General features: G+C 40.2%; 1 protein-coding gene across 1 annotated transcript; it reads right to left on the reverse strand.

The window, feature by feature from the left end:
- Window positions 1-3,685: 3,685 nt before the first annotated feature.
- LOC134665463 (BTB/POZ domain-containing protein 9) lies at window positions 3,686-20,314 on the reverse strand. Its single transcript, XM_063522436.1, has 15 exons — window positions 20,134-20,314; window positions 18,754-18,855; window positions 17,986-18,149; window positions 12,427-12,490; window positions 11,685-11,841; window positions 11,155-11,254; window positions 10,432-10,560; window positions 9,608-9,767; window positions 8,959-9,181; window positions 8,407-8,566; window positions 6,496-6,623; window positions 5,668-5,907; window positions 5,073-5,151; window positions 4,520-4,649; window positions 3,686-3,708 (listed from the first exon to the last, which is right to left on the reverse strand). Exons 2-15 carry the CDS (start codon window positions 18,824-18,826, stop codon window positions 3,686-3,688), a joined length of 1,830 nt encoding a protein of 609 aa, XP_063378506.1. The 5' UTR covers window positions 18,827-18,855; window positions 20,134-20,314.
- Window positions 20,315-24,791: the final 4,477 nt, after the last annotated feature.

Consider the following 24,791-nt stretch of genomic DNA (forward strand, 5'->3'; position numbering starts at 1 on the left):
ATACGTGTAGCCTATACTTAATAATCGATTTATGATAATAAGAAAAATTAAATAAAAATAAAAAACAATACGAAATGTAGGTGTAACAAAAATACAAAAAGTTATGTTCCAGCATACAATGACTGGGGATCGAACCGGGAATCTTCCGTTTGCAAGCAAAAAAGCGACTGTTTGCATAACACGCCATGATAGTTCTTAGCTAAGCTGACGAACTTCTCGCTTAGGTCAATTAACTACCTGTCAAATATCAGTGTCAACAAAATTGCACTAAACATGACGGCACTCCAAATTCGAGCCGTGGTCAGCCCGGCAACGTCGGAAATGGTATGGCAACGTCGCAAATGTATCTGTACACGACATTTGTGACACACACATACGTAAAATTGATGAAAAGTTAACTATGATTTTTGCATGATTTCTGTATGAAACATTGTTTTCCTGTTAATTTCGCGCAAACGAATATTCGAAAGAAGATAAATGCGGAAATATTTGTGTACTAATACTGTGTAGTTACTTAATGAGATTTGATTGAATTTTGTATGAAAAGCGAACCACCTTAAGAAAAATATGTAAAATATATGATAGTTAATTTGCCTTATACTATGCTTGTGGTACACCATAATTTATTTGATGATACTATATATGTTGAGTCTAGTAGGTACTTATACTTAATTTGATTTTATTAATGATATTTCAGTTGTATTTTTATTTTTCAAATCATTTATGTGACTGTTTATAAAAGGGTGCCGAGAATCTATGGTCAGGCGACAATTCCCACTCGATTATGAACTCTATCCCTATGGTATAGAATTTAAAATCACTTAGCAATTATCTTCACATGAATCGCAAGTACGTCAGCATGTATCTCTTTCACACTAACCAGCTTTGCGGGTTAGAAAAGGATGGATGATGACTGATTACTACTAATCAACAGAGGCTCTGTCATTTAAAATTAGTACAGTCAAAGAATTTAATTTCATTACCATTTCGTACCTTGTCACAGTGATAATATGAAAGACGCTAGGGACCTCATATGTGACGTCCCACGGCAAAAGGTGCCTTATGGCGGTTGGCGCTTACGCTATTACTAACGTCGCTCCAATATTATTGCGGCGCTATGCGACGTAAGCGCCAGCGGCCGTAAGGTACCTTTTGCCGTGGAACGTCAAATATTATTGTCACTGTGACAAGGTACGAAATGGTACTGACATTAAATTCCTTGACCGTACTATGACAATTTTAATATGGTATCAATCGATTGTATTTATTAAGGATCAAATGTTAATATGGGACCACAGACTTTACTGATTTTCGCGCTTTTCGAGGCATGAAATATTGGTCTTCAAGACAGCCTACTCGTTTTGCATTCTTTTGTGTTTGGTAATTCTCTTAAAAGTAACTTAGCAGCTCCTTTCATGGGTAGGTATACATGTATAACGTTCAACTTTCAAAAGACTCACCTGTAGAAATACAAATGATTTTGCATTCAAATGAATGGAATCGATTGATACCATTTAATTTCAACATAATTAACCTACATAATATAAAATAGTTTCTCGATATTGCATGATTATTAAATTACATGTTCATGATTTATCAAAGTGATTTCCAAGTATTTCTCTAGCTAGTGATGTCTGTAAAACAGGGCTGCCCAATGTTTTTGCGTTGAGACACACAAACATTTAATGTCTCTTTATTCTTTATAAGTAATCCATTTTGTTTTCTTGTAGTTTCGACACTATTTTCTCATCAGGTCATCCTAATGGTTGGGAACTCCTGCCATTACTTACCTATACTAATGGTATAAAGCTCTTAAAGCGAGTCTTACGCTAGCTAAGAAGGCGTTTTAGTCCAATGCGATAATCTCTACAATTCGTCGGAAATTTTAAAAGTGAGATATACTTATGTATTATAACATATTTTTACATTTCAGGACCTTTACAATCTTTAGTGCGCTTTTGATATGCTTATTAAGTAAACTGAACTGACAATTGTGTACGCTATTGAAAGTAATTGATAAACTTATTACGACGTCTCGATGTGACAATAGAAATAGGATCGAAGATTGTAAACCCCTGGCTTGATATCTTTTTGATCGTAACAATATATTTTAATGCTGCTAAAGAATACAATTTAAATAGCGAAACTGTCTCTATCCCCGTATTCCTCGTACAGTCACCTGCAATAATATGTTATACAATGAAGGCCGCAAAAATATCTGACGCGATCTTATTTGTAGAGCCGTAAGGGCGTGTCACATATTTTTGCGTCCTTCGAAGAGTAACATATGATTGCAGGTGCCTGTACATAATACATATAGTTATCCAACCAACACAGGAAATCAAGGTAATTTTTGTTATAAATTCAACATTACGCAAAATCATTCAATCACCTGTGTTAGAACCTTCATATTCAGATATTTAAAAGTACATAGACTGATACATATATCTCAACAAAATCTGGTTTTGTACTTCTGTTTATGTACAGAGAAATTTAGCACTTCCAGCCAGAGGTACACAACCATCGGTCCAATATTTATCTTTGTTTCGTTGTATTCAGTGCGCACTCGTAAACTGAAACATATTAAATGTTAGTTGTGAATCGTTCCATACCGGTAGTGTTCATTCGTCGTCGTAGCGCTCCTCGGCCTCGGTGGCGGTCTCGGCGGGCGGCAGCGGCGGCGCGGGCGCCGGCGCGGGCGGGGAGGGCGGAGGGGGGGACGCGGCGCGGGGGACGGCGCCGGCGCCGGCGGCGGGCGCTGAACATGGACATTACATAGACATGGACATTATTAACAACATATCTTTTCTCCAATATGCTCGGAAATGTTCACCTTACTGTAGCAAAAATAGTACGGGAAGTTCTTCGTTAATGTCAAACTCTAACTAAAAAACATCAAACTATTGCTGTCCTGTTCTAGCGGACGGGAAGTAAAAAAACACTACAGTAATAACTTATTACTGTAGTGTTTTTTACTTTTTAATAATAAAAAACGCAAACAGCCAACTATTATTGCCGCGAGCCGCTTCTACACGACCCGATCAGCTATCATTTCACGTGTATGATCGTGCCAATACTGCTTAATAAAATCAAAGTTTTTTTTTTTAAATCTCATCCGTGTTCATAAAGCTTACATAGTTTGTCAAAGGACTTTCTCATTTCAAACATAGACAAAGAGAATCATACTATCTTTGTCTTACACTAGTACTAGCACCCAAAAGATAAGGATGGGTATAGATTTCCTTGTTCTTACTGACTGAAAAGTTGGTTTGACAAACTATATTGCGCAATTATATTGAATGAACGAATATTGAATGGTACTGAATGGCAGAATAAGTTTGTGCCTTTAACTTTTAAAAATTAATTAAAGAGGGAAATTGTTTTTGACATTTTGGATGTGAAGGTTTGATTTGAGTGATGCTTGATGCTTAAATAATAATTATTTTAGCTTATTTCCTCGCATGTTTGGAGAAAAGCACTATATATGCCTCGGCAGGAATAGCAATTCGTGGATTCGTCTTCTTTGTCGGACTCCGCTTCGCGTCGTCCGACAAAATCGAAACTCATCCACGAATTGCCCTTTCCCGGCCTCTGCAATAATGTACTATTAACAGCTTGAAACGGAAATGAGTAACAAAAAGCTACGGAAATGAGGCTCAAGGTGATGACTGCACTGATGAGGCCATTACGCCACGCCGCACCGGCCGTCTAGATAACGGCCAAAATAACTCTGCACGGCATTTGTGATGACAAAATATAGCAATTACATTATTAATGTCAAATTCCTTTAAAAATACGACGTTTATAATAAGGTTTTCTCAATTTGCTCTATTCAAATCGGTACAAAATTAGCTTCGATCCGATCGCAATATATTATTAATTAAAATTTTATTTCACACAAATTTCAAAGGATGACAAATTGTCACAATAAAGTTCCGATTTGCTTAGTAAAGACAATTTTCTCAAAAATGGACGTCAAAGTCGACTTTGCCGTGTAAAAAATAGGTCGCGAAGCGCGGAGTTTATGGTCAGTCAAAAATTTAAAAGTTAAAAACATTGCAGTCTGGATTTTAGGACTGCAATGTTGCATACAAATTCCATTATTTGTCGAGTTCCAAACTTTTTAAAAGTTGAAATGGCCATATCAAATGAAGGCACAGGCCCATTAAACAGCCAAACAGATGATTAGTACCGCGACTATTTAGCTGTCTCAAATAGGTTGGCGTATTTTCGGCAGAAAAATACACTTCTATTTTTTTATTAAAAAAAATAAAAAGGCGGCAAGGGCTTTGTTCTGCGAAAATATATACGAAAGAATGTTGCTTTTGTAAAATATTTCTATGATATTTATATTTCTTGCACCATTTTTGAGAAAAGCACTATATATGACTCGGCTGGAAGTCTACTTGCTGGCTTCGGATTCAATTAAACGGACTCCCAAGGTCGTCCGTTTAAAACGAATCCTCAGCCTGCAAGTAGCTACTTCCGAGCCTCGACAATAATGTACTATTAAACTTACCGGCGACGGCGTTACTGTTGTTGCCAACAGGCGTGGGCGTCTGACTGTCGGCACGGGGCTTCTTGGCGGCCGGGTCGCCGGACGCCTCCTCCACCTGCGCCGGGCACTCCAAGTGCACCATGTGAAATACCTTCCAAATAAGACATTATTACATATAAAACTAGTAGTTTACTCTAAACAAAAAGAGTAGGGGCTGTTCATAAATTACGTCATCCATTTTTAACGATTTTTGACCCCCCCCACCCCCTCCTAAAATCATCCAAAAAATCATGCTTCGAATGACCCCGTTTCCTCATACCTCATGCTACCATCATCCGAACCGCCCCACCCCATTCATGAATAGTATGTCACCATTTATGAATAGCCCCTTACGCATTAATAAATAACACCATTAACTAGTATGACGGTGAACGCACATGTGCGTCGGGGGCAGTGAATGTGTTAAGATCTCACTCAGCCGTTGAAATTGTGGAAAAAATACAAAACAAATTGAGAACCTCTTAAACAAAGAAATCTAGAAGTCAAAACACTGTAATAAAACATAAATAAGTACCTCGTTAACTGAATTGTTGGTTCCGACGACGCGAATAATGGATACCGGCCGCGGAGAGAAGTAGATCACCTGCCACGATCTGTAAAAAATTAATACACATATAGATCGAACTGTCTATAATTCAATGCATACTTACAACAGTTTCGGTTCAACTTGTCTCACCGGTCTGTGATTTTAGTAAAAATTTGTACAAACAAAAGCAAGATGATCTCCTAGTAAACCTAGTAAATTGGCTATTCAAACTATCATTTTAGTTTAAGTGTGTTTCAATGAGTTTAGGTACAAGTTGCCAAAAGGTACGAGAACGCGAGAGAGAGGTAGAGAAGACTACGGTGTCCACTTATTATCAGATGAGCTGTATGCTTGTTTCTGACAAGTACGGTATAACAAATCCAGCATACCTAGCGGCGTCTCTGGTGCGGTCACAGACGGTCTCCCAGTCCCAGTAGTTGACGCTGGTCTCCACGTAGTACGAGTAGTGGCGGTAGTCGCAGTCCCACAGCAGCAGCCGGATGGAGGAGAGCAGGTACGGCTGGGCCAGCTGCACCACGATGGCTTGCTCGTACTACACGCTCTTGTAAACATGGGTACATACCTAGCGGCGTCTCTGGTGCGGTCACAGACGGTCTCCCAGTCCCAGTAGTTGACGCTGGTCTCCACGTAGTACGAGTAGTGGCGGTAGTCGCAGTCCCACAGCAGCAGCCGGATGGAGGAGAGCAGGTACGGCTGCGCCAGCTGCACCACGATGGCGCCGGAGCCGAGCTGGTGGCACGTGTAGCCCTGCTCCCAGTCGTAGTGCTCCGTGTCGCCGTTTAGGAGCGCGTTGCGGGAGCGACTGGGAATCAAAAAGCTTTCGTAAGTAAAACCTCAATTAAATCAATTAGAAATGGGCCTCTACAAAGACAACATTGATGAACAAAACATACATTTAGGACCAAGTAATATCAATAATTTTAGGGTGGTATTCCACCTGTCCAATGTCTTCCCTTTCCCTTAGTAGCGTCAGGCGTGGCTCACTCCGCGATTTCGTCGCGTCGCTACGAGTACATGCGGCCCACACCAATTTTGAAGTCTAGCCATAGTAGTTGCGCCCCGCTGCGGAACGGACTCCTGCTCGCGCTTGCGCCACCCGGCAGTCATATCTGTCGTAGTAGACTCGTTTTGTTAGAGAGTGACCTTCTGTGTCTAGTACTATTATTAATTCTGTGGTCGCGTGCGAAAAGCGACTGCCTTGCCTTCTTGGTAGTGACCCTGTCTACGATACGTCTACTTGGCACTTATTTTCTTTTGATCTTTGGGTAGTTCCATGTAAAATCACATATGAACAACTTTTTGATCTTTGGGTAGTTCCATGTAAAATCACGTTCCGTATCGTCTTCTATATATGTTCCTAAGTTATAAATGATGATAGTATTCGACTGACCTGATGCCCTCAATGACGACGGCGGACAGCTCGACAGTAGCCACGTTGTGTAGAGGCCGCACGAGGCCATTGCTTAATGGAGGCACGCGCGCTGTGTGCATTGCTTCTAGGGCCACTGCGTGGAAAACCTAAAAAAAAACATGTGGTAGGGTGGTATTCCACCTGTCCAATGTTATTGCGTCTCACTCTCGCATCAAGCAAAATGTGAGATGCAACACACATTGTACAAAGAATTTGGATAGGTGGGATACCACCTGTAATCATTTTGTCTGTAATAAACAACACGGTTTCTTTTCAAAATGAAAGTGTCGTATCCTAGTGACCCATTAAATAAATTATAACACCGTTCTTTCTAATTACTTGTAAGTATTACTTCTTGATAACTATTTTGTAACAATAAATTTTAATCTAAGTGTAACACAAATATTTTACACCTCGTAAAAGATTCCTGAGTGGCAGTGGCGCAGCCGGTAGGATATAAACCAATATTCTAAGGTACTCTTCTGTTAATATAAACCTACCTTGTTGACAGTATTGCTGGTGCCCACTATCTTGATATACTGGACCACTCGGGCCGGGAAGTACAGGTTCTGCCACGAGCGACAGTAGTACTTGCTGTGGTCGATCACTCGCACCCAGTCTCTCTACTACCTAACCTATCTTGTTGACAGTATTGCTGGTGCCCACTATCTTGATGTACTGGACCACTCGGGCCGGGAAGTACAGGTTCTGCCACGAGCGACAGTAGTACTTGCTGTGGTCGATCACTCGCACCCAGTCTCTCTACTACCTAACCTACCTTGTTGACAGTATTGCTGGTGCCCACTATCTTGATGTACTGGACCACTCGGGCCGGGAAGTACAGGTTCTGCCACGAGCGACAGTAGTACTTGCTGTGGTCGATCACTCGCACCCAGTCTCTCTACTACCTAACCTACCTTGTTGACAGTATTGCTGGTGCCCACTATCTTGATGTACTGGACCACTCGGGCCGGGAAGTACAGGTTCTGCCACGAGCGACAGTAGTACTTGCTGTGGTCGATCACTCGCACCCAGTCTCTCTACTACTTAACCTACCTTGTTGACAGTATTGCTGGTGCCCACTATCTTGATGTACTGGACCACTCGGGCCGGGAAGTACAGGTTCTGCCACGAGCGACAGTAGTACTTGCTGTGGTCGATCACTCGCACCCAGTCTCTCTACTACCTAACCTACCTTGTTGACAGTATTGCTGGTGCCCACTATCTTGATGTACTGGACCACTCGGGCCGGGAAGTACAGGTTCTGCCACGAGCGACAGTAGTACTTGCTGTGGTCGATCACTCGCACCCAGTCTCTCTACTACCTAACCTACCTTGTTGACAGTATTGCTGGTGCCCACTATCTTGATGTACTGGACCACTCGGGCCGGGAAGTACAGGTTCTGCCACGAGCGACAGTAGTACTTGCTGTGGTCGATCACTCGCACCCAGTCTCTCTACTACCTAACCTACCTTGTTGACAGTATTGCTGGTGCCCACTATCTTGATGTACTGGACCACTCGGGCCGGGAAGTACAGGTTCTGCCACGAGCGACAGTAGTACTTGCTGTGGTCGATCACTCGCACCCAGTCTCTCTACTACCTAACCTACCTTGTTGACAGTATTGCTGGTGCCCACTATCTTGATGTACTGGACCACTCGGGCCGGGAAGTACAGGTTCTGCCACGAGCGACAGTAGTACTTGCTGTGGTCGATCACTCGCACCCAGTCTCTCTACTACCTAACCTACCTTGTTGACAGTATTGCTGGTGCCCACTATCTTGATGTACTGGACCACTCGGGCCGGGAAGTACAGGTTCTGCCACGAGCGACAGTAGTACTTGCTGTGGTCGATCACTCGCACCCAGTCTCTCTACTACCTAACCTACCTTGTTGACAGTATTGCTGGTGCCCACTATCTTGATGTACTGGACCACTCGGGCCGGGAAGTACAGGTTCTGCCACGAGCGACAGTAGTACTTGCTGTGGTCGATCACTCGCACCCAGTCTTTCTGGTCCACTGATACTTCTATGAAGTATGCGTATGATCTGCGAAAAAAGACAGGATATTGTATTTTTTTCTGTTAATGTTCACATGCACCAAATTTTATATTTTCTTCTCTCAACAGGCGTCTGTAATCGTCGAACAAGATAACTATGTAAAACTAACTGAAAATCGTAGTTCAAGACCAAAAAAGGTAAGACAATGTTGCCACTTTTTACTAGCGCGCCTTGTATTTATGTAAAAATAAGTAAATAAATGTACTTTTTTACATCGTAGGAGTAAAATTACATACAAAACAACTTACATATACAAAAGGAATTTGCTATTTTACAAACAATTTATTGCAGTGGCAACATTGTCTTACTTTTTTGGTCTTGAACTACGATTTTCAGTTTAGTAAGTAATACAAGAATAAGCCTGATTGAGACGTACTGACCTGTTGTCTCTGTCCCACAGTAACAGCCTCAAATGGTTCAAGATGGTCGGGGCCGGGAGTCGAACTAGTATCCCCGGGTTGTTGGGGTCATCGCTGATAGTATGGCGGGTGTATCCGCGCTCCATATCGTAGTTTTCGCAGTCGCCATCTAGGAGCGCTGAGCGCATATCGCCGGCGATGACGCGAGCCCCTCGTTTTAGTGTTGCCACGTTTTCTTCGGGAACTGTAAGAAAAAACATTGATGCATCCTACCTATATACCGTAGGCCACCAGGGGCTGTTCATAAATTACGTCATCTGTTTTTGACGATTTTTGCCCCCCCCCCTAAAATCATCCGAAAATTATGCTTCGAATGACCCCGTTCCCTCCTACGTCATGCTACCAGCATCCGATGTCCAGACCTCCCCCTCCCCCCAATTTGAAATGACGTAATTTATGAATAGCCCCTTGGAACGTAAGTTAGCAATAGATTTGTATAATAACGTTCTTGAGAAAACGCGGAAAGTGGCTAAACGGGATGTAGTTATAGTGAAACCTCGTGAAAGTCAGCTGCCGGTCGTCGGTGGACTACAGATTTGTGCCCACCCAAAAACACGTTGAAAAAAGACATTTCTTACCGACTGAAGTTAGGCCTTATATAAGGACTTACGTAATAATCCACGGTGACGTAGGTCTGTGCTGCGGGTTCGAGTCTTATCGTGGATGGCGTCAAGTAACATGTCGGGGGTAACGGGCGCAAATGGTCGAACAACTCGCAGTAGTTCTTCAAGACTCATCAGCGTAAGACGCACGCATTTTAGGATCTTCTCCTGTTGGGAATAGAAACTAATTTAGAATGTTATTCATTTTTCGAATATAAATATATAATCCTAATTTTGGTGTCTAGTACTAGTAGTCGCCGCGCACCGCCACGGAACGGATGCCTGCTCGTGCTTGCGCCACCTTGCGGTCATATCTGTCGTAATAGACCCGTTTCGTTAGAGTGAACCTTCTGTACCTAGTACTATTATTTATTCTGTGATTGTGCTCTGCTTGATTGAAAAAATTGCCATTGGGGCATACGTAGGGACCACTGCAAGGTTATTGTCTCGCAAGCGTGGTTCGTTGCGGTATCTGGCAGTTTACTCGTATAGACCGACCACTTAAATGCGCCGTACGCCTGCCGCCCGCACCTTCCCCGCCGACCTTAGGGCCAGTTGCACCAACCACATTTGACAGACTGATCAACGTCAGCCGGCCGGTTGCACCAAACTGTTCGTATCGTTAAAGAATTCGCAAAATTTTATGTATGGAAAGTTTCATAGTAAAGCGCCGGGGCGCGCCGGCTGACGATGATCAGTCTGTCAAATGTGTTTGGTGCAACTGGCCCTTAGTCGTCCTCCCCCCGCGCCACCGTACCGCGCAGGCGAGGACTCATTTAAGCGGTCGGTCTATAATTTAGGGAAGTAACATGGCAAGTATTTTTTTAATTACCACTTGCGCCTGTCCGCTCTCAGACTTGACCCACTGCTGGTTGGCCTCGAACCACTTGCAGACCGCCTTGAAGATGTCCACCTCTGGTGCGAAGAATGAGTCTCGCTCTAGAAGACCTTGTAGTGCCTCCTGTTTATAAATAATACATATATTATGTTACGCCATAATCTTGCTCACATTTTGCTTAGTGAGAGAGTGAGACGCAATGCACATTGGATCAATATTGGACAGGACAATAAGTCATAACTAAAGGTTTTGATTAACAAAAACATAGCAGTGGTGGTATCTTAGAAACTGTTAAAAACCCGGCCAAGCGCGAGTCGGACTCGCACACGAAGGACTCCGTACTATTACACGAAAAAACGGCAAAAAAATCACGTTTGTTGTATGGGAGCCCCACTTAAATATTTATTATATTCTGTTCTAAGTATTTGTTATTATAGCGACAACAGAATTACGTCACCTGTGAAAATTTCAACTGCCTACTTGCCTAGCTATCACGGTTCATGAGATACAGCCTGGTGACAGACAGACAGACGAGCGGAGTCTTAAGTAATAGGGTCCCGATTTACGCTTTGGGTACGGAATGCTAAAAAGAGTTAGGGGGTTAGTTGCTCCAATGTTGTTCGTTGTTCCTCTAATTAATTGTTTGAAAAAAGTACAGTTAGCCATAATAGCTCTTATCAAAATGAAGTTTTTGACAGAAAAAATATGAATACTTACAACAGATAACTGTAAGAAGGAGTCATGTTGAAGGACCTCTGTGGCATTTCTGTCTAGGAAGTTGTAACAGTAGTCCATTAACGCGTCAAGGCCGTACAATCTGCAACAGATTTAACATTCAAGTAATTTTTCGGTTAGTTAGCCTTACAGACGAGCGTACCTTAAATATCAGGATTATACTTTTTATAGTAGGTAATTAGGCTACATGTCAAGGGCAATTTGTCGGTAGAATTATTAAAATTAAATAATTATTACAACAGCCATGAAGTAATTTGAGTTTGTTCGCCGATGAATGCTTTCCTTACGATAAGTTCCTTCATCGAAGTGTAATTAATCAATTTTGGTATATAATTTCCGATAAAATCATTGGTACGAGTCTCGCGCATTTCCGCTAAACCACCAGTGCTAATTTAGCTAGCTGGTAGCTCACTTCAACCTTCAAAAATATTATTTTCATCTGACCCGCTCATTGATGCAAACAACTTTTACGTCGTCAACAGAAGACAGTTTAGGAGTCTACCTCTACCTACCTGGCGGCATCCAGTACGGAGCATACGTTGCGCAGCGCTAACACTTGTCGCAAGTAGTCGGATATGGCGGCCTCTAACTCTTGGAAGTCGAACTGGTGGGCCAGTCCTAACATGTCGAGCACTGTGTCTTCACGGAGGTTTGAGAGTCCCATGTGGCCTAAAATAATAAGGTTATAAGAAATATGAAATCGTCATAAGTCTTTAAACTTATCGGTAAAAGAATTAACCCCATACTTTGGTTCGAAGACTGCGTTAGATGAACGACCCAGTGGGTGTAAAGTGTACCCTTAAAGAGCTAAAAGAACCGGTATATTTAAGTCCGAATATGGGAAACATATGCCTGAAGGTTCTATAGTTAGAGGCATCAAAATAAATGTAAGATTCGCAAAGTTTCTATTTGGGGCGAATTATTATTAATAATAATAACTAATAACATTTTAATACTTGCATACCGTTTTATTAGGCAGGCGTCCGGTTTTTTACCCCATAGCTCAGTACTTAGTCCATCGCTTTCACCCAATAACCTAGTTCATTTTAGATTTCATCAACTCTCAATAGCCCTTACACCCTGGCGGGTGCTGCCTCTGCGTGCGTCCCATGACACGGGTAAGGGCAGCACCCGCTCGGTGTAAAAGTGTCAAAAGGGCCTCTGCGTGTTGGCTTCGGCTCCGCGCACGCCTCCCAAAGGTCCGGAACACCATTGTTCCGTGATGGGAAAGACATTTGAATACCATTCACTAACCTGAGTAGACATAGCGAAGTAGTGCCTTAAAGGCCTGAAGGGGTGCTTGTAGCTCAACCTCGGCCTGAAAAATAATTAATAGATAAGTATTTAAATTTGTATTTGAAGGGGAGGGGAATATTTGTCGAGTTACATGACCATAAGCAGGCGTGGCTCATTCCGCGATTTCGTCGCGTCCCTACAAGTAAATGCGGCCCACACCAATTTTGGTGTCTAGCCATAGTAGTTGCCGCGCACCGCTACGGAAAGGACGCCTGCTCGCGCTTGCGCCACCTAGCAGTCATATCTATCGTAAAGCCCCGTCTCAGTATTGCGCGGCAAGCTAACGAACATTGGCGCGCGCGGCAGCCGCGCGCAATGGATACCGGGCTGCCGCGCGCGCCAACTCGGACATTGGCGCGGTCGAACCATTCATTGTCGGTGTTTCGACGCGCGGTAAAGGAATGTTCGCGCGCAGTTGGGACGGGTGTGTATACATTTCAGTTGGCTCGCGCGGCAGCATACATGGATAATTTTTTTTTTTTTTTGATTTATTTAGAACGCAAACAGTCACATAATACAAATGGATTTTTAGTACAATGTAGTGTACGTAACATACTTAAGAAACAGACCTGGAGGTTCATTAATGAGTAGGTATATAATGTTAACATACATAATAACCGCAGAAAGAAAAAATAAAATTGTAATTATGAGCCATATCTACTTAAACTGTATTTACCAGTCTTCCAAACAAAATCAATATTGTTTTAGATTATAGTAGGGTAGGTAAGTAGAAAATTGGTAAATAAGTTCAAGATCAATATCTATTTTAGTATTATCGGATAAGTTGTCATCAATTTATTTTACTAGTTGGTAGGTAGGACAATCTGAAAGTTACATTTATACATTTTGTCATTTAAAACGATTTTTAATACTTAAAACTAAAACAATTTACGCTTAAGTTCAATTTTGAGACTAGACAAGGAAGAGTGAAAAGGATCAATGTCATGTAAGTGCCTATTAACATAACTAGGGACTCGTCTGAAAAAAGTGTGCCGAGAGTAATTCTTACGAGCAAAGCTGATATGAAATAGAGATCTGGAACGTAGGGGGAGGTGCGGACAACTAAAAGTGACTAATTCTAAGAGATTCGGACATTTTATTATTCCATTAAGAATTTTAAATAAGAACATTACATCTAAATAGTGTCTTCGTTTATAAAGGGAAGGAACACAAAAATGCCTCGCTGCTAACGAAGTACGTTCGAAATAATTGCCCGTTCTGTAACAGAGAGATTTTAGAAAAATATTTTGGATCCTTTCCAGGCGATCAATATGAACTTGATACTGAGGTGTCCACACAACACAACCAAATTCAAGTATACTCCTAACAAAGGAATAGAATAATAGTTTATAAGTATTAGGGCGCCTAAAAGGCTGTCCGATCCTGAGAATCATCCCTAACTTCTTATAAGCCCGCTTACATATATTATCAATATGTAAACTAAAATTTAATTGTGAGTCTAAAGTAACACCTAAGTCCCTAATGGAAGATACCCGGGCTATATTTTTCCCAGCTAAGGTGTAATTGAAAATTAACGGATCATTTTTACGATTAAAGCTGATTATGAAACATTTTTCATTATTCAAGAAAAGATGATTATCTGAACAATAGAGGGAAAAGTTATCCAAATCATGCTGTAATGCACGACAATCTGCTTCCGATGACACAGCTTTGTAGATTTTAGTGTCATCTGCATAGACGAGGTGCTCAGAGTTTCGAAAACAGGTTGCCATGTCATTGACATATAAGATAAATAGTAAGGGACCAAGATGTGATCCTTGGGGTACTCCGGAAGGTATAGGAAGAAAGCAAGAAGTATAACCCTTCAAGGCAACCGCCTGACTGCGATTTGACAGGTAAGACTTTATCCATCTAAGGAGGTCGCCGTGTATACCGAGCTCAAAGAGTTTCTTGATTAAATTATTATGGTTAATTTTGTCAAAACATTTCGAAAAATCGGTATACACGACGTCCACCTGACAGCCAGAAGATATCCTATTGATAATAAAATCGGTAAAGGTCAGGAGATTTGTATCCACGCTACGACCTTGACAAAAACCGTGTTGGCTAGGGGCAATGTGCTGAGAGAAAGCAGAAGTAATCTTGTTGTAAACGATCTTCTCAAAGATTTTAGCAAATATGTTCAATTTACTAATGGGCCTGTAATTAGTGACTAGGTTCGCATCACCACTTTTGTAAATTGGTGTTATCAAGGCTTTTTTCCAAGAAGAGGGAAACTGACCATGAGAAAAGGACTTAATAAAGATTCGAGTTAAAGGCACTGTCAATTCACGGGCGCACATTTTGATGAAAAGGGGATGAATCAAATCGGCACCACTACCCTTCTTAATATCTACTTTCTCTAAAAACTTAAAAACGCAATCCTCGGAGATTTCAACGGTATTAAGATCAATCAAGGAGTCATTAGCTACATGCAAATAATCGGGTAAGGTAGAAGAATCAGTAACAAACACAGAGTTAAAATATCTATTAAAAAAATTACTAATTATGTTACCGTCTTTAGAAACTTCCCCAAGGTAAGACATTTGGTCGGGTACACAATTACTACGGAATTTTGACTTCATAAACGACCAAAAATAAGTAGGATCACTGTGTATTCTATCCTCAGCCAACGAAATAAAATTGTTATAGCACTCGGTGGCTAATTTGTGTTCTCTTTTTCTCAGTAAATTAAACTCCGCCCTATCCAGGGGATTACCATATATTTTCCACCTTTTATGGACAGATAGTTTTTGTTTGCGAACTTTTATTAGTGCACGAGAAAACCAAGGAGGGTATCCAGTATTACTACTAACGCTTTTATGTGGAACATGCCTGAGAATAAGTGTTCTAAGAACCGAATAAAAATACGTAACTGACTCCTCAACATTCATGTTATTCATACACGACCAATCGGTCTCAGATAATTCCTTGCGGATAAGGTCATAGTTGCCGCGGTAAAAAATCGGCCTAGTACATTGATTGGGCAGTAAGCGCGGCAAATAACTCATTAAGTTTAGCGCTAGTGAAATATTCAACGCTTTGTGCTGCGGATCCTCTTGCGTAAGCGGTGACGAGCAGGCACCAACCGTGCAATCTACATTGGCCATTACTAAATCCAACACACGTCCATTTATATTAGAACAATTGTTATATTGGCTAACACCAGTTAGAGCGACGAAATCGGAAAGAACTATAGCTGTTGGATCTCCATTAGTCTCAATATTGAGGCGATTTGAAACCTCACACGGGGACCATGAGGCATAAGATACGTTAAAATCACCTACTAAAACGAAAATATCATCTGGGTAGGTATTCATTATCCTAGCAGCATTATCAAAAAAGCAACGCAGAGAATTCATATGACTGTCATTATGTGGAAAGTAAACACAAGCAATATGCAAGAGCGGCCCATGCGCCCGCGGTCGGTCGGCCGGCTGGCGGGGCGAGGCGCGCGGGGAGTGGGGCGCGGCGCCGGCGCAGGCCCGCGGCTCCACGGTGAGCCACAGCTCCTCGTGCCGCTGCGCCGCGCACCACTCGTCCCGGCGCGACACACCGAGACCGCGCCGCACCGCCACAAGCACGCCTCCTCCGCGCTGTGCGGTTCGCCCCGCTCGATCCCGTCTATACACCTCATACCTGCTATCAAAATACTCACTACTATAAAAGTCAGGGTTGAGCCATGTTTCAGATAAGCAAATGAGGTCATAGCTCGAGTTAATTATGCTAGATAAAAAAGAATGTGACTTTGTTCGCAATCCCCTAACGTTCTGATAATAGATTGAGATGCTATTATCTATTATAGAAGAATAAATTACTACAATTATACGACAATATTACTTTATTATTTTTATTCAGACGAGTCAATTCCGGTATTAAAACTAGAAATGAGATCCTGTGAAATTCTGAACTATTATCCTTTCCATAGGGTTTACAATCTAACAAATGGTCTAGTACACGAACACGACTTACGTAATTACTTTTAAGTACACATATCAACACTAACATTGAAAATCTATAACGAAAGTTATTGTTATGCCAGTTATCAAACTTTAATAGTCATTTTAATTTCTTTAGGTCAGCTTCGCTAGTTACGACATAAACTTTAGAGCTATCACTCTTTCGCATGTGTATTTTGCACTGCTTAACCCATAGGTAACTGTAATTCAACTCTGCTTTCCTATCGCGGGCTTGCCTAAGTAGTATCTTGTTTACAGCCGTGAGATGTTCGTTCACGTAGACAGGAACCGCCGGGCCCGGGAGACCGGCATCGGCGCTGGTGAGGCCACGGCGCGCGCGCGCGGCAGCCACCAGCTCGTCCTTGCGACGTCGCTGGCAGAAACGCACGATGATCGCCGGGGGCCTGGGGTCCGCGCGGTTGCCGCTACCCACGGATAAAGGGAAACGGCGAACGCGATGTATTGAGTCGACATCAGTTTCAAGCAGACCAAAACCAACCTTCAAACATATATTATTTAAAATCGACATTAAATTTTCGTTATCTTTTTGAGGAACGCCACTAATTTCGACATTGTTCAGCCGGCAAAACTGGTCTCTGTCACGTTCATTCGCCTTTAAAGTAACAAACTCAGCCTCCAGCTGCTTCAGATTGGCTTCAATAGATGGGAGGCGGTCAACTTTACTCTCTGTGAGGGTAAGCCGCACATCGAAATCCTCTAATCGATTTTCAATCAAGTCGAACTTCCCCTCGAGATTGGCAATTCCCTGATTTGCTTGATCAAGCCCGCTTTGCACATTTTGCATTTGCACCTTAAAACCTTTGAACTCCTTCACAAGTTCAGACAGCGAGTCATTGTTATCTGACTGACGGCATGGGATGCACCTCCAATTGGATTTCTTCTCTGCAGTCATCCTCTTATAAGTGTTTTCGAGCATTCCGGAGCACCTATAGTGATAGTATCCTCCGCAACAGGAGCACGGTACATCACCCTCACCAACAAAATTATCACCGCACTTATTACACGAAGACATTTTGGACTCAACCGTAACAGGTCGCAAATACGGCTTAGATTTCAATGACACAAATTAATTATGCAGTTAAACGTGTAAGTTAACAATAACACATAACCGGTCGCTGGCGCGCTCGATCGCTAACTGTAATGAAAAGTGTCGTACTTTAATTAAATTATACGGCACTAAACAGTTTCTATGGAACAGTAAATGTAGTGATTATCGCCACAGATCATTTTTTGGCTACACTTCGTTCCGAATAATTAATATTTATTTTGTGATATAATGTGGTCGATCGTCGGATCGCCTGCCGCGCGCGGCCGCCGCGCATAAGTTCTAGATGGTGTCGAAATTGGCGCGCGCGCCAAAATGCAGGTGTGCCGCGGTCGAACATTGCTCGCGCGGCCGCCGCGCAATATCGAGACGCACCTTAATAGACGCGTTTTGTTAGAGAGAGCGCCTTCTGTACCTAGTACTATTATTTATTCTGTGCCATAACGCATATTTTTAAACCTTGAGGATAGTGTGTAAGGTGGCTCAGTGTACCTGGTTGGCCTCCCTCATGCCGCCGTACAGCAGGGCTCGGAAGTAGTCGCTGCTGGCAGCCAGGATGACCTTGTGAGCGGGGATCCTCTGACCTTCCACGATCAGGGTCACGTCCGAGTACTCGGAGGAGAGGCATAGTGAGCCAATGTGTTCCGAGAGGTGACCTAAAAGTATCAATGGTATGTGGGATGTTAAAATCTAGCATAAGACATTCACAACATAAGAGATGTGGTATTACTGATTCGTAAAAGTTTTTGGCAAAAATTTTACTTTTGGTACTAGTTTTTATAGCTGACTGTACTTTTCTTACGACAGACAACTAATACTCATCGAAACAATTCTAAAAACCCCTACAACCAATAGATAATGGAGCATATTTTAAAAAGAAAAGAAAAATTGTGTTGCTCACAAGTCATCAAGTTCGAGTCTTGCCAAAAACAGTGAATTTTTCCATTTTTCCTTTAATTGAGAAAAATGTAGTTAACTTGCTAGAAATTAGTGAAATACTGTTCTACATACTCAATCACTCACATCACCCTTTCACACACTAGTTGTTTTATTTCATTAATAACTATTGTAAAATGTTTAAACAACAATGGTGTCACTCACTTGAATTTATTCGCTATTGGCGACATGTTTAGGGCCTGTCGGGGGTCCTTCCTCAGGTTCAAGAGAGTGAAACCGTTGTAGTATAAACATTTTTAAATATGTCTCACGAAAGTTTAATATCGAATAACTATTGTGGTAATCATAATAATATTTCCTTACTGATATGTTCAATGTCCCCAACCCGCGTGCTGGGTGTGTTGTTCACAGTCATGTACTGGTGCTGGCTACTCATCTTCTCTCTCTAACCGCCAACTGTTAGAGCTACAAACAAACAAAAATTATACTGCTGACCTTCATCTCTACTAAAAAAAAACTAGACAAGTGCGAGTCGGATTCGCCCACCGAGGGTTCCGTACTCTTTGTTGTTGTAGCGGCAACAAAAGATCATCCGTGAATATTTCAAATATGACGCAGACGTATGGACAGACAGACAGACGGACAGTGGAGTCTTAGTATATAGGGTCTCGTTTTTACCCTTTGGGTATGGAACCCTAAAAACCTAATAAGGTGTATCTAAAAGTAATTTTGAAACACATCTGAATGACAAATAATTCTTAAAATGGAATCTGATATGATTATAATGTGTTCTTTGCATTATCTGACATTGAGGAGTGTTTTGGAACTACGCAAGAACAGTCAGCAGCAGAAGTTGCTAAGCGGGCGAGGTGTTCAAAATTACCTTGACATGCTCTTATTCCCTTAACAATAAAATCGCGTGAAGATCATTTTGAACACCTTGCTCGCTAAGCAACTTCTGCTGCTGACTGTACACCTTGTTTTTTTATAAAACAGCTAGATATATACAGGGCAAAGAACTACATGACTACTCTTTGAATGTTTTGGTCTACATATTTCAGGTTGTATCAGTGGGGCAACACTCTTCCTTTCAGGCATTCTCGGGTCCGTTTGGCTCGGCATTCACATGCCGCTCTGAACAATTATTCAGGTTGGCATAACTTGACGTCCCTTTGTGTGCATGACCACAGATAAGATAATGACTTGAATTTAGACAACCCTAAATAGCTGAAAGGGATGGTGCCATACATTAGAAAGGAACAGCATGATTTGTCCCTGAATCACTATCAAATATCATGCTAATTTCCAATAATAATTGGTTATTAAAAAGAACCATGGAGAAATTGGAGAATATAAGATTTTGGGTAAAAAAAATTATTACAACAACAGCACCTATATTGTATAACGAATTATTAAAATCCATCAAATATAAACCTTGTTTACCTAAAATTAATACCTCTTAAACTCGTAAATATCATAAGGCGGTAAAAACTCAATTAACAATTATTTGAAGCACATATTCAAGCAATAAAGGCAATAAAAACATTAAGTAAGAAGATTGTATGAATTTGAATTATGCATATAAAAATAATAACTACCAATAGACCAATACTATCACAATTCTAACATCAAATGTAGAATAGAAAATTAATAGACTTTAGTCATTTACGAGGATATTGCAAAGGTAAGCTAGATAGTTGAATTGAATTAGTGTTTGCTATGTAGAAATAATATTGCACTCACAAATGATGTCACGGTATTCCTTGGGGCTATTAGAAAGTTTTACTTCTTTTAACACTAGGTTTATTGCATTTACGTTTTAACATGCACGGAATACATATATGTATTTCATTTAACTGTAACGAAAACTATTTTCCTCATTACAAAAAAATATTGCAGAAAAACGCAAACAGCGCAGTTGACATTTCTGACAATTTTGACATTCAACTCAACTGCACAGCTGTTTAAGCAACTGGTGGCCTGGTGGAGGACGATATGGTTGATGCGGTGATTGCTTTCAACGCAAGGCGTTTTAAAACATTACTCAAACGGGTCTGTATTAAAGCAAAATTTAATTTTACAATAAAAACATTCACAATAATTTGTTTGCATCTATTTATTAATCCGCGTATCAGAAACATAATATCGCAAAAAAGCAATAACAAGAACTTTTCTTTCTTCTTTTTATTTTCACCTACTACAGCGGGAAAAGGAAAGGCATGGTGGAAATCGGATATCCGGTCATTGATGTACCAAAAATATTAATTTAATTCTGAGGAAATTATATTTAAACACTAATTGTTGACAATAATATCTTAAGTTTTTTGTATCAATTAAAGGAAAGTTACAGTTTAAACTTTAACAGAATATTTTTCTATACTTCAAGTCTATAAATAGCATAGCAACAACATTGAAACGAACTTTCGGTTAATATTATTTTATTTATTTACAAAATTTAACACCAATTACTATAACAACGTGCCTGTTAAGATACTATTACTTCAAATTGTCGTATATTCATTGAAATAATGACAGCGTTTTACACAAAAATAAAACGCTAATTAAATAACTTACCCTATTCGGAACCTAATAATAATATTGAGAATGGCAACCCTGTTGTCGGTCGTATTGTCCTTTTCTAGCATATACGTCCCTCTCTCTCCCACACTCCCACCACACAGCAGTTTGCTTTTTGGCGGTTGTCGCAAAAACAAATTTCCAACTCATTGTCTCAAAATTACACCAGGCAGGATTAAAACTTTAGGTTCCGAATAGGGTAAGTTATTTAATTAGCGTTTTATTTTTGTGTAAAACGCTGTCATTAAACAACTGTACCGCTATTCGGAACCTAATAATAATATTGAGACGTGTTTGTTATCGCCTGGTGGTGGGAAGACGCCAAGCCAATGTGATTATACATGTACTTATTATGTATATGTAATATTATTATATTATGAGTGTTTAATTAATTATGCAGTACACCCTTTATTTTAACACCTGTGAGGAGAGAGGTATTTAGTAAAGCATACAATTTGATATTCCATTATATTATGATTATGATACTAACTTAACATTTTGTATACGTACTTAATGTACTTATAAATGTTCAAAAAGAATAAGTGAGTCACCACAAGGGTGCTATACTTAATTACTTAAATGTAGGTATGTGAAAACTAGGTAAAAGAAGATGTGATAAGTCAGTTTACTCTTCAAAGAGCATACAACATCTGTTATAAGGAGTAATGTAATTCAAGTATGAAAAGATAAAAATAATAACGTACTAGAGTAGTTTTTATTTATAAGTCGCAATTCTTATCAAATTTGATAATAATTATCTATAATAGTAAAGTAAGCAGTTGCAGGAATATAACAAGGACAGGACCTTTCTTATTTCCAGAATCCCTCGGGATTAGGTAGACGAATATTTTAATTATTCGTTATATCACTATCACCACAAACAGAGTTAATAAAATTAGGTACTTATTCAAATGTCATAGGGAATCACTAAATTTATTTAATGACTGTAAGCCATATACTTGGTTATAGGTTATAGTTATAGCTATAAAATGCATTTAACCCTTTTATATGCTTTACTAACGAGAACGCAAGTCACTGTACATACATAAATAAACCTTACTTAAAAGTGTGAAGGTTAGGTACTATGAGAGCTTAAGCCACAACACTCATTGTTCACTGCGCTGTGGCACTAGTTATGACGCTTTGTGGTGTTCTTGTGTAGAATTGCCACAGAACTTTATCAATAATATTTGCAGAGTCATTCTAATTAAATTCATGTTTAGCTATCATAACCTTAATTTTACTCAATAATTTGTATATATGTAGTAAGAGTAGTTTCTTAGTGGTTTACTTTATCTGGTGCCTACTGGTAGACATAAGCCTTAAAACTTTATTGGTTCTGACCGCTAAAGTGGCTTAATTTCTGTAAACTATTCATAGACATTGCTTAATTCTGAATATTCAGTTTTCTCTATTCAGTGTGTAAATTATAAGGAATCAGATACTTAATTCGAAACCCTAGCTCATCGCATAGGTGCTTTTAACCGAAATACAAATTTATGTGCTTATTTCGTGATTTTACATTATTTGCTGTGGGAAACCAGGGGGTTCCCGACCATTTGCCGGGCGCCTGTGGCCCCAAAGCCACAGCGCAGAGGCCCTTTAAGAGGGACCTATTTTATCCAATGCTAGAATCAACACTTTGTCAAATCTATTAGATATTTAGGTATACTTATCCTCCTTATGAACTAAGGATAATTGTTACTTGTTTATATTTCAATAATAGCAAGATTGTAAATTATTTTATATTCTGAAATATAATATTACTTAATTTGGGCCAGTGTACTTTTGTATACTATATCTCTGGCCTACTACCTACTATATAGGTTAGTCTAATAACATCCCGCCTCCTGGGAGGCAATATACAGAGTTCTTGGATATATATTCACGATATCGCTAAGTGTGTGGATCTAGTTTTCCGACACTTGACTGCATGAAATTATTGTGTACATTTTTTACAGGTCTCGAGCAAGAAGGGTACCTATATATAGGTTGAGGTCCTTAACTTGTGGATTTGGTAATAGGAGCAAGACACAGACGGGGTGTAAATTAATTGATCCACCATGTTTCAAGAGATTCATGTGCATTGATGCCTTCAAGTTACACTGTACAGACAGACTATATAACTCTTTTGCAGAGTTTTGCCAACATATTATAATAAATGACTGCATTTGTTTGGGTGTACTTGTTCCACGACAAAAACATATTTATATATATTACAATGTATTTTTGAAAAGTACTCGCCTTTCAAAATAGCTTCGCCTTTTCGCAAGGCTTGCTGCTGTTTCACATTGTGCAAAGCAAACAGTATCGCAATGCTATAATTTTGTATAAATTGAGAACTAGAGGGTCATGCCCTAGACGTGACCGCCCAGAAGTTATACTAGAATCGTTCGTGCAAACTATTAAGTCACTGTTTATTAAAAACCTTATGACTGGGTACATTACATTCCACGGTGGGTACATTTGTTAAACGTATAGTATCAAACTATGACGAATAATGTTAAGTGAATTAAGTGATAACAATATTTGGTCCGTGCATAGAAGCACGTGCCTTTGAGATTAGTGCATGGGTAGTTTAAAATAAACTTAATCTGTGCATAGGAGCACTTACGATCAAGGTGGTTCGAATCCTCAAGGTTCACAAGGCAGACATAAGGGTGTAAAATAAATCATTCATAAACGCCCCGTTAGGTCAGTTTTGTACATTTTTATTTCCAACATGCTTGTGCAGCACATGACAATTTTCCTATACCATGCCAGTCAGGGATATAATAATTAAATAGGTACCTAACCTTGGTTATGTCGTGTACCTACATAAGTAGGTACTCGTAAAAATGTTAACTGAAAGACTAGTGCTCTCGAGGCAAATATAATTTATATTAATTTCTAGTCTGTCATAGCAGGCATAGACTTCAAAGGTTTTTAGATATTCATAGGGCCGCTAAACGGAACCCTTTGTACACCTTGAGCAGGCTGTTTGTGCTCTTGTAATTTTATTTTCACACCATCAGTGATATTAAACATAGCTTATTTCAGAATTGAACCGTAAGCTATGTTGTGTCGTGAGCTTAAGTGAGCCTGATTTAATTAGAGTCCACAGATTATCTGGACCTTGGAGGATTGACCACACCTTATTCTAAATATCAATATTCTGTCTGGGCTTATGGTCGAATTTAGGTGACTAAATCTCTTAGTATTATCTATGCCACCAACGTTATGAGGCTTAGCGTCTCTAGACCACAATTTTATATTAGGGTGCAAAGATTTTTTCATCTTTAAAATAAAAATGAGTCGAGATAGGCCTGGAATCTTAGGTTATTTCATATCTATTATATTATAATTTTAGAAATGTTAATTATTCCAATTTTGAGTTTAGCCAATAGGGTGTCCGGGACCCTTAAAATAGATTGGTAAACAAAAATGAAACCTCGAATAACGAAGCCTATTTCGACTGATTTTTACCCAGAACATTATTTTGTTAGAACCCTTTTCACTTGTCCTTTGTCCAAAAGGAGGTATTTACATATTCATCTTTGTTATATTTTTATGATTGTGGCCTACTCGCTCGCCTGTGTTATGACCATATCATTTAATTTCTGACATGCCTTGCGCAGGCTTATATAGGTTGTAATATCATCATCAGTAACTTGACATCAGTTTGTGAATGAATCAAAGATTCTTTGGCACACCTTACGCAGGTGGAAACATGGCAGCCTTGCGCAGGCTTAAATAGGTACACAACATATTGGTATCATCACAAATAACTTGACGTTAGTTTGTGACTGAATAAAAGATTCTCTTAGGCACACCTTACGCAGGTG

Source organism: Cydia fagiglandana, chromosome 6, assembly GCF_963556715.1.
Source record: "Cydia fagiglandana chromosome 6, ilCydFagi1.1, whole genome shotgun sequence".
Classification (NCBI taxonomy): Eukaryota; Metazoa; Arthropoda; class Insecta; order Lepidoptera; family Tortricidae; genus Cydia; species Cydia fagiglandana.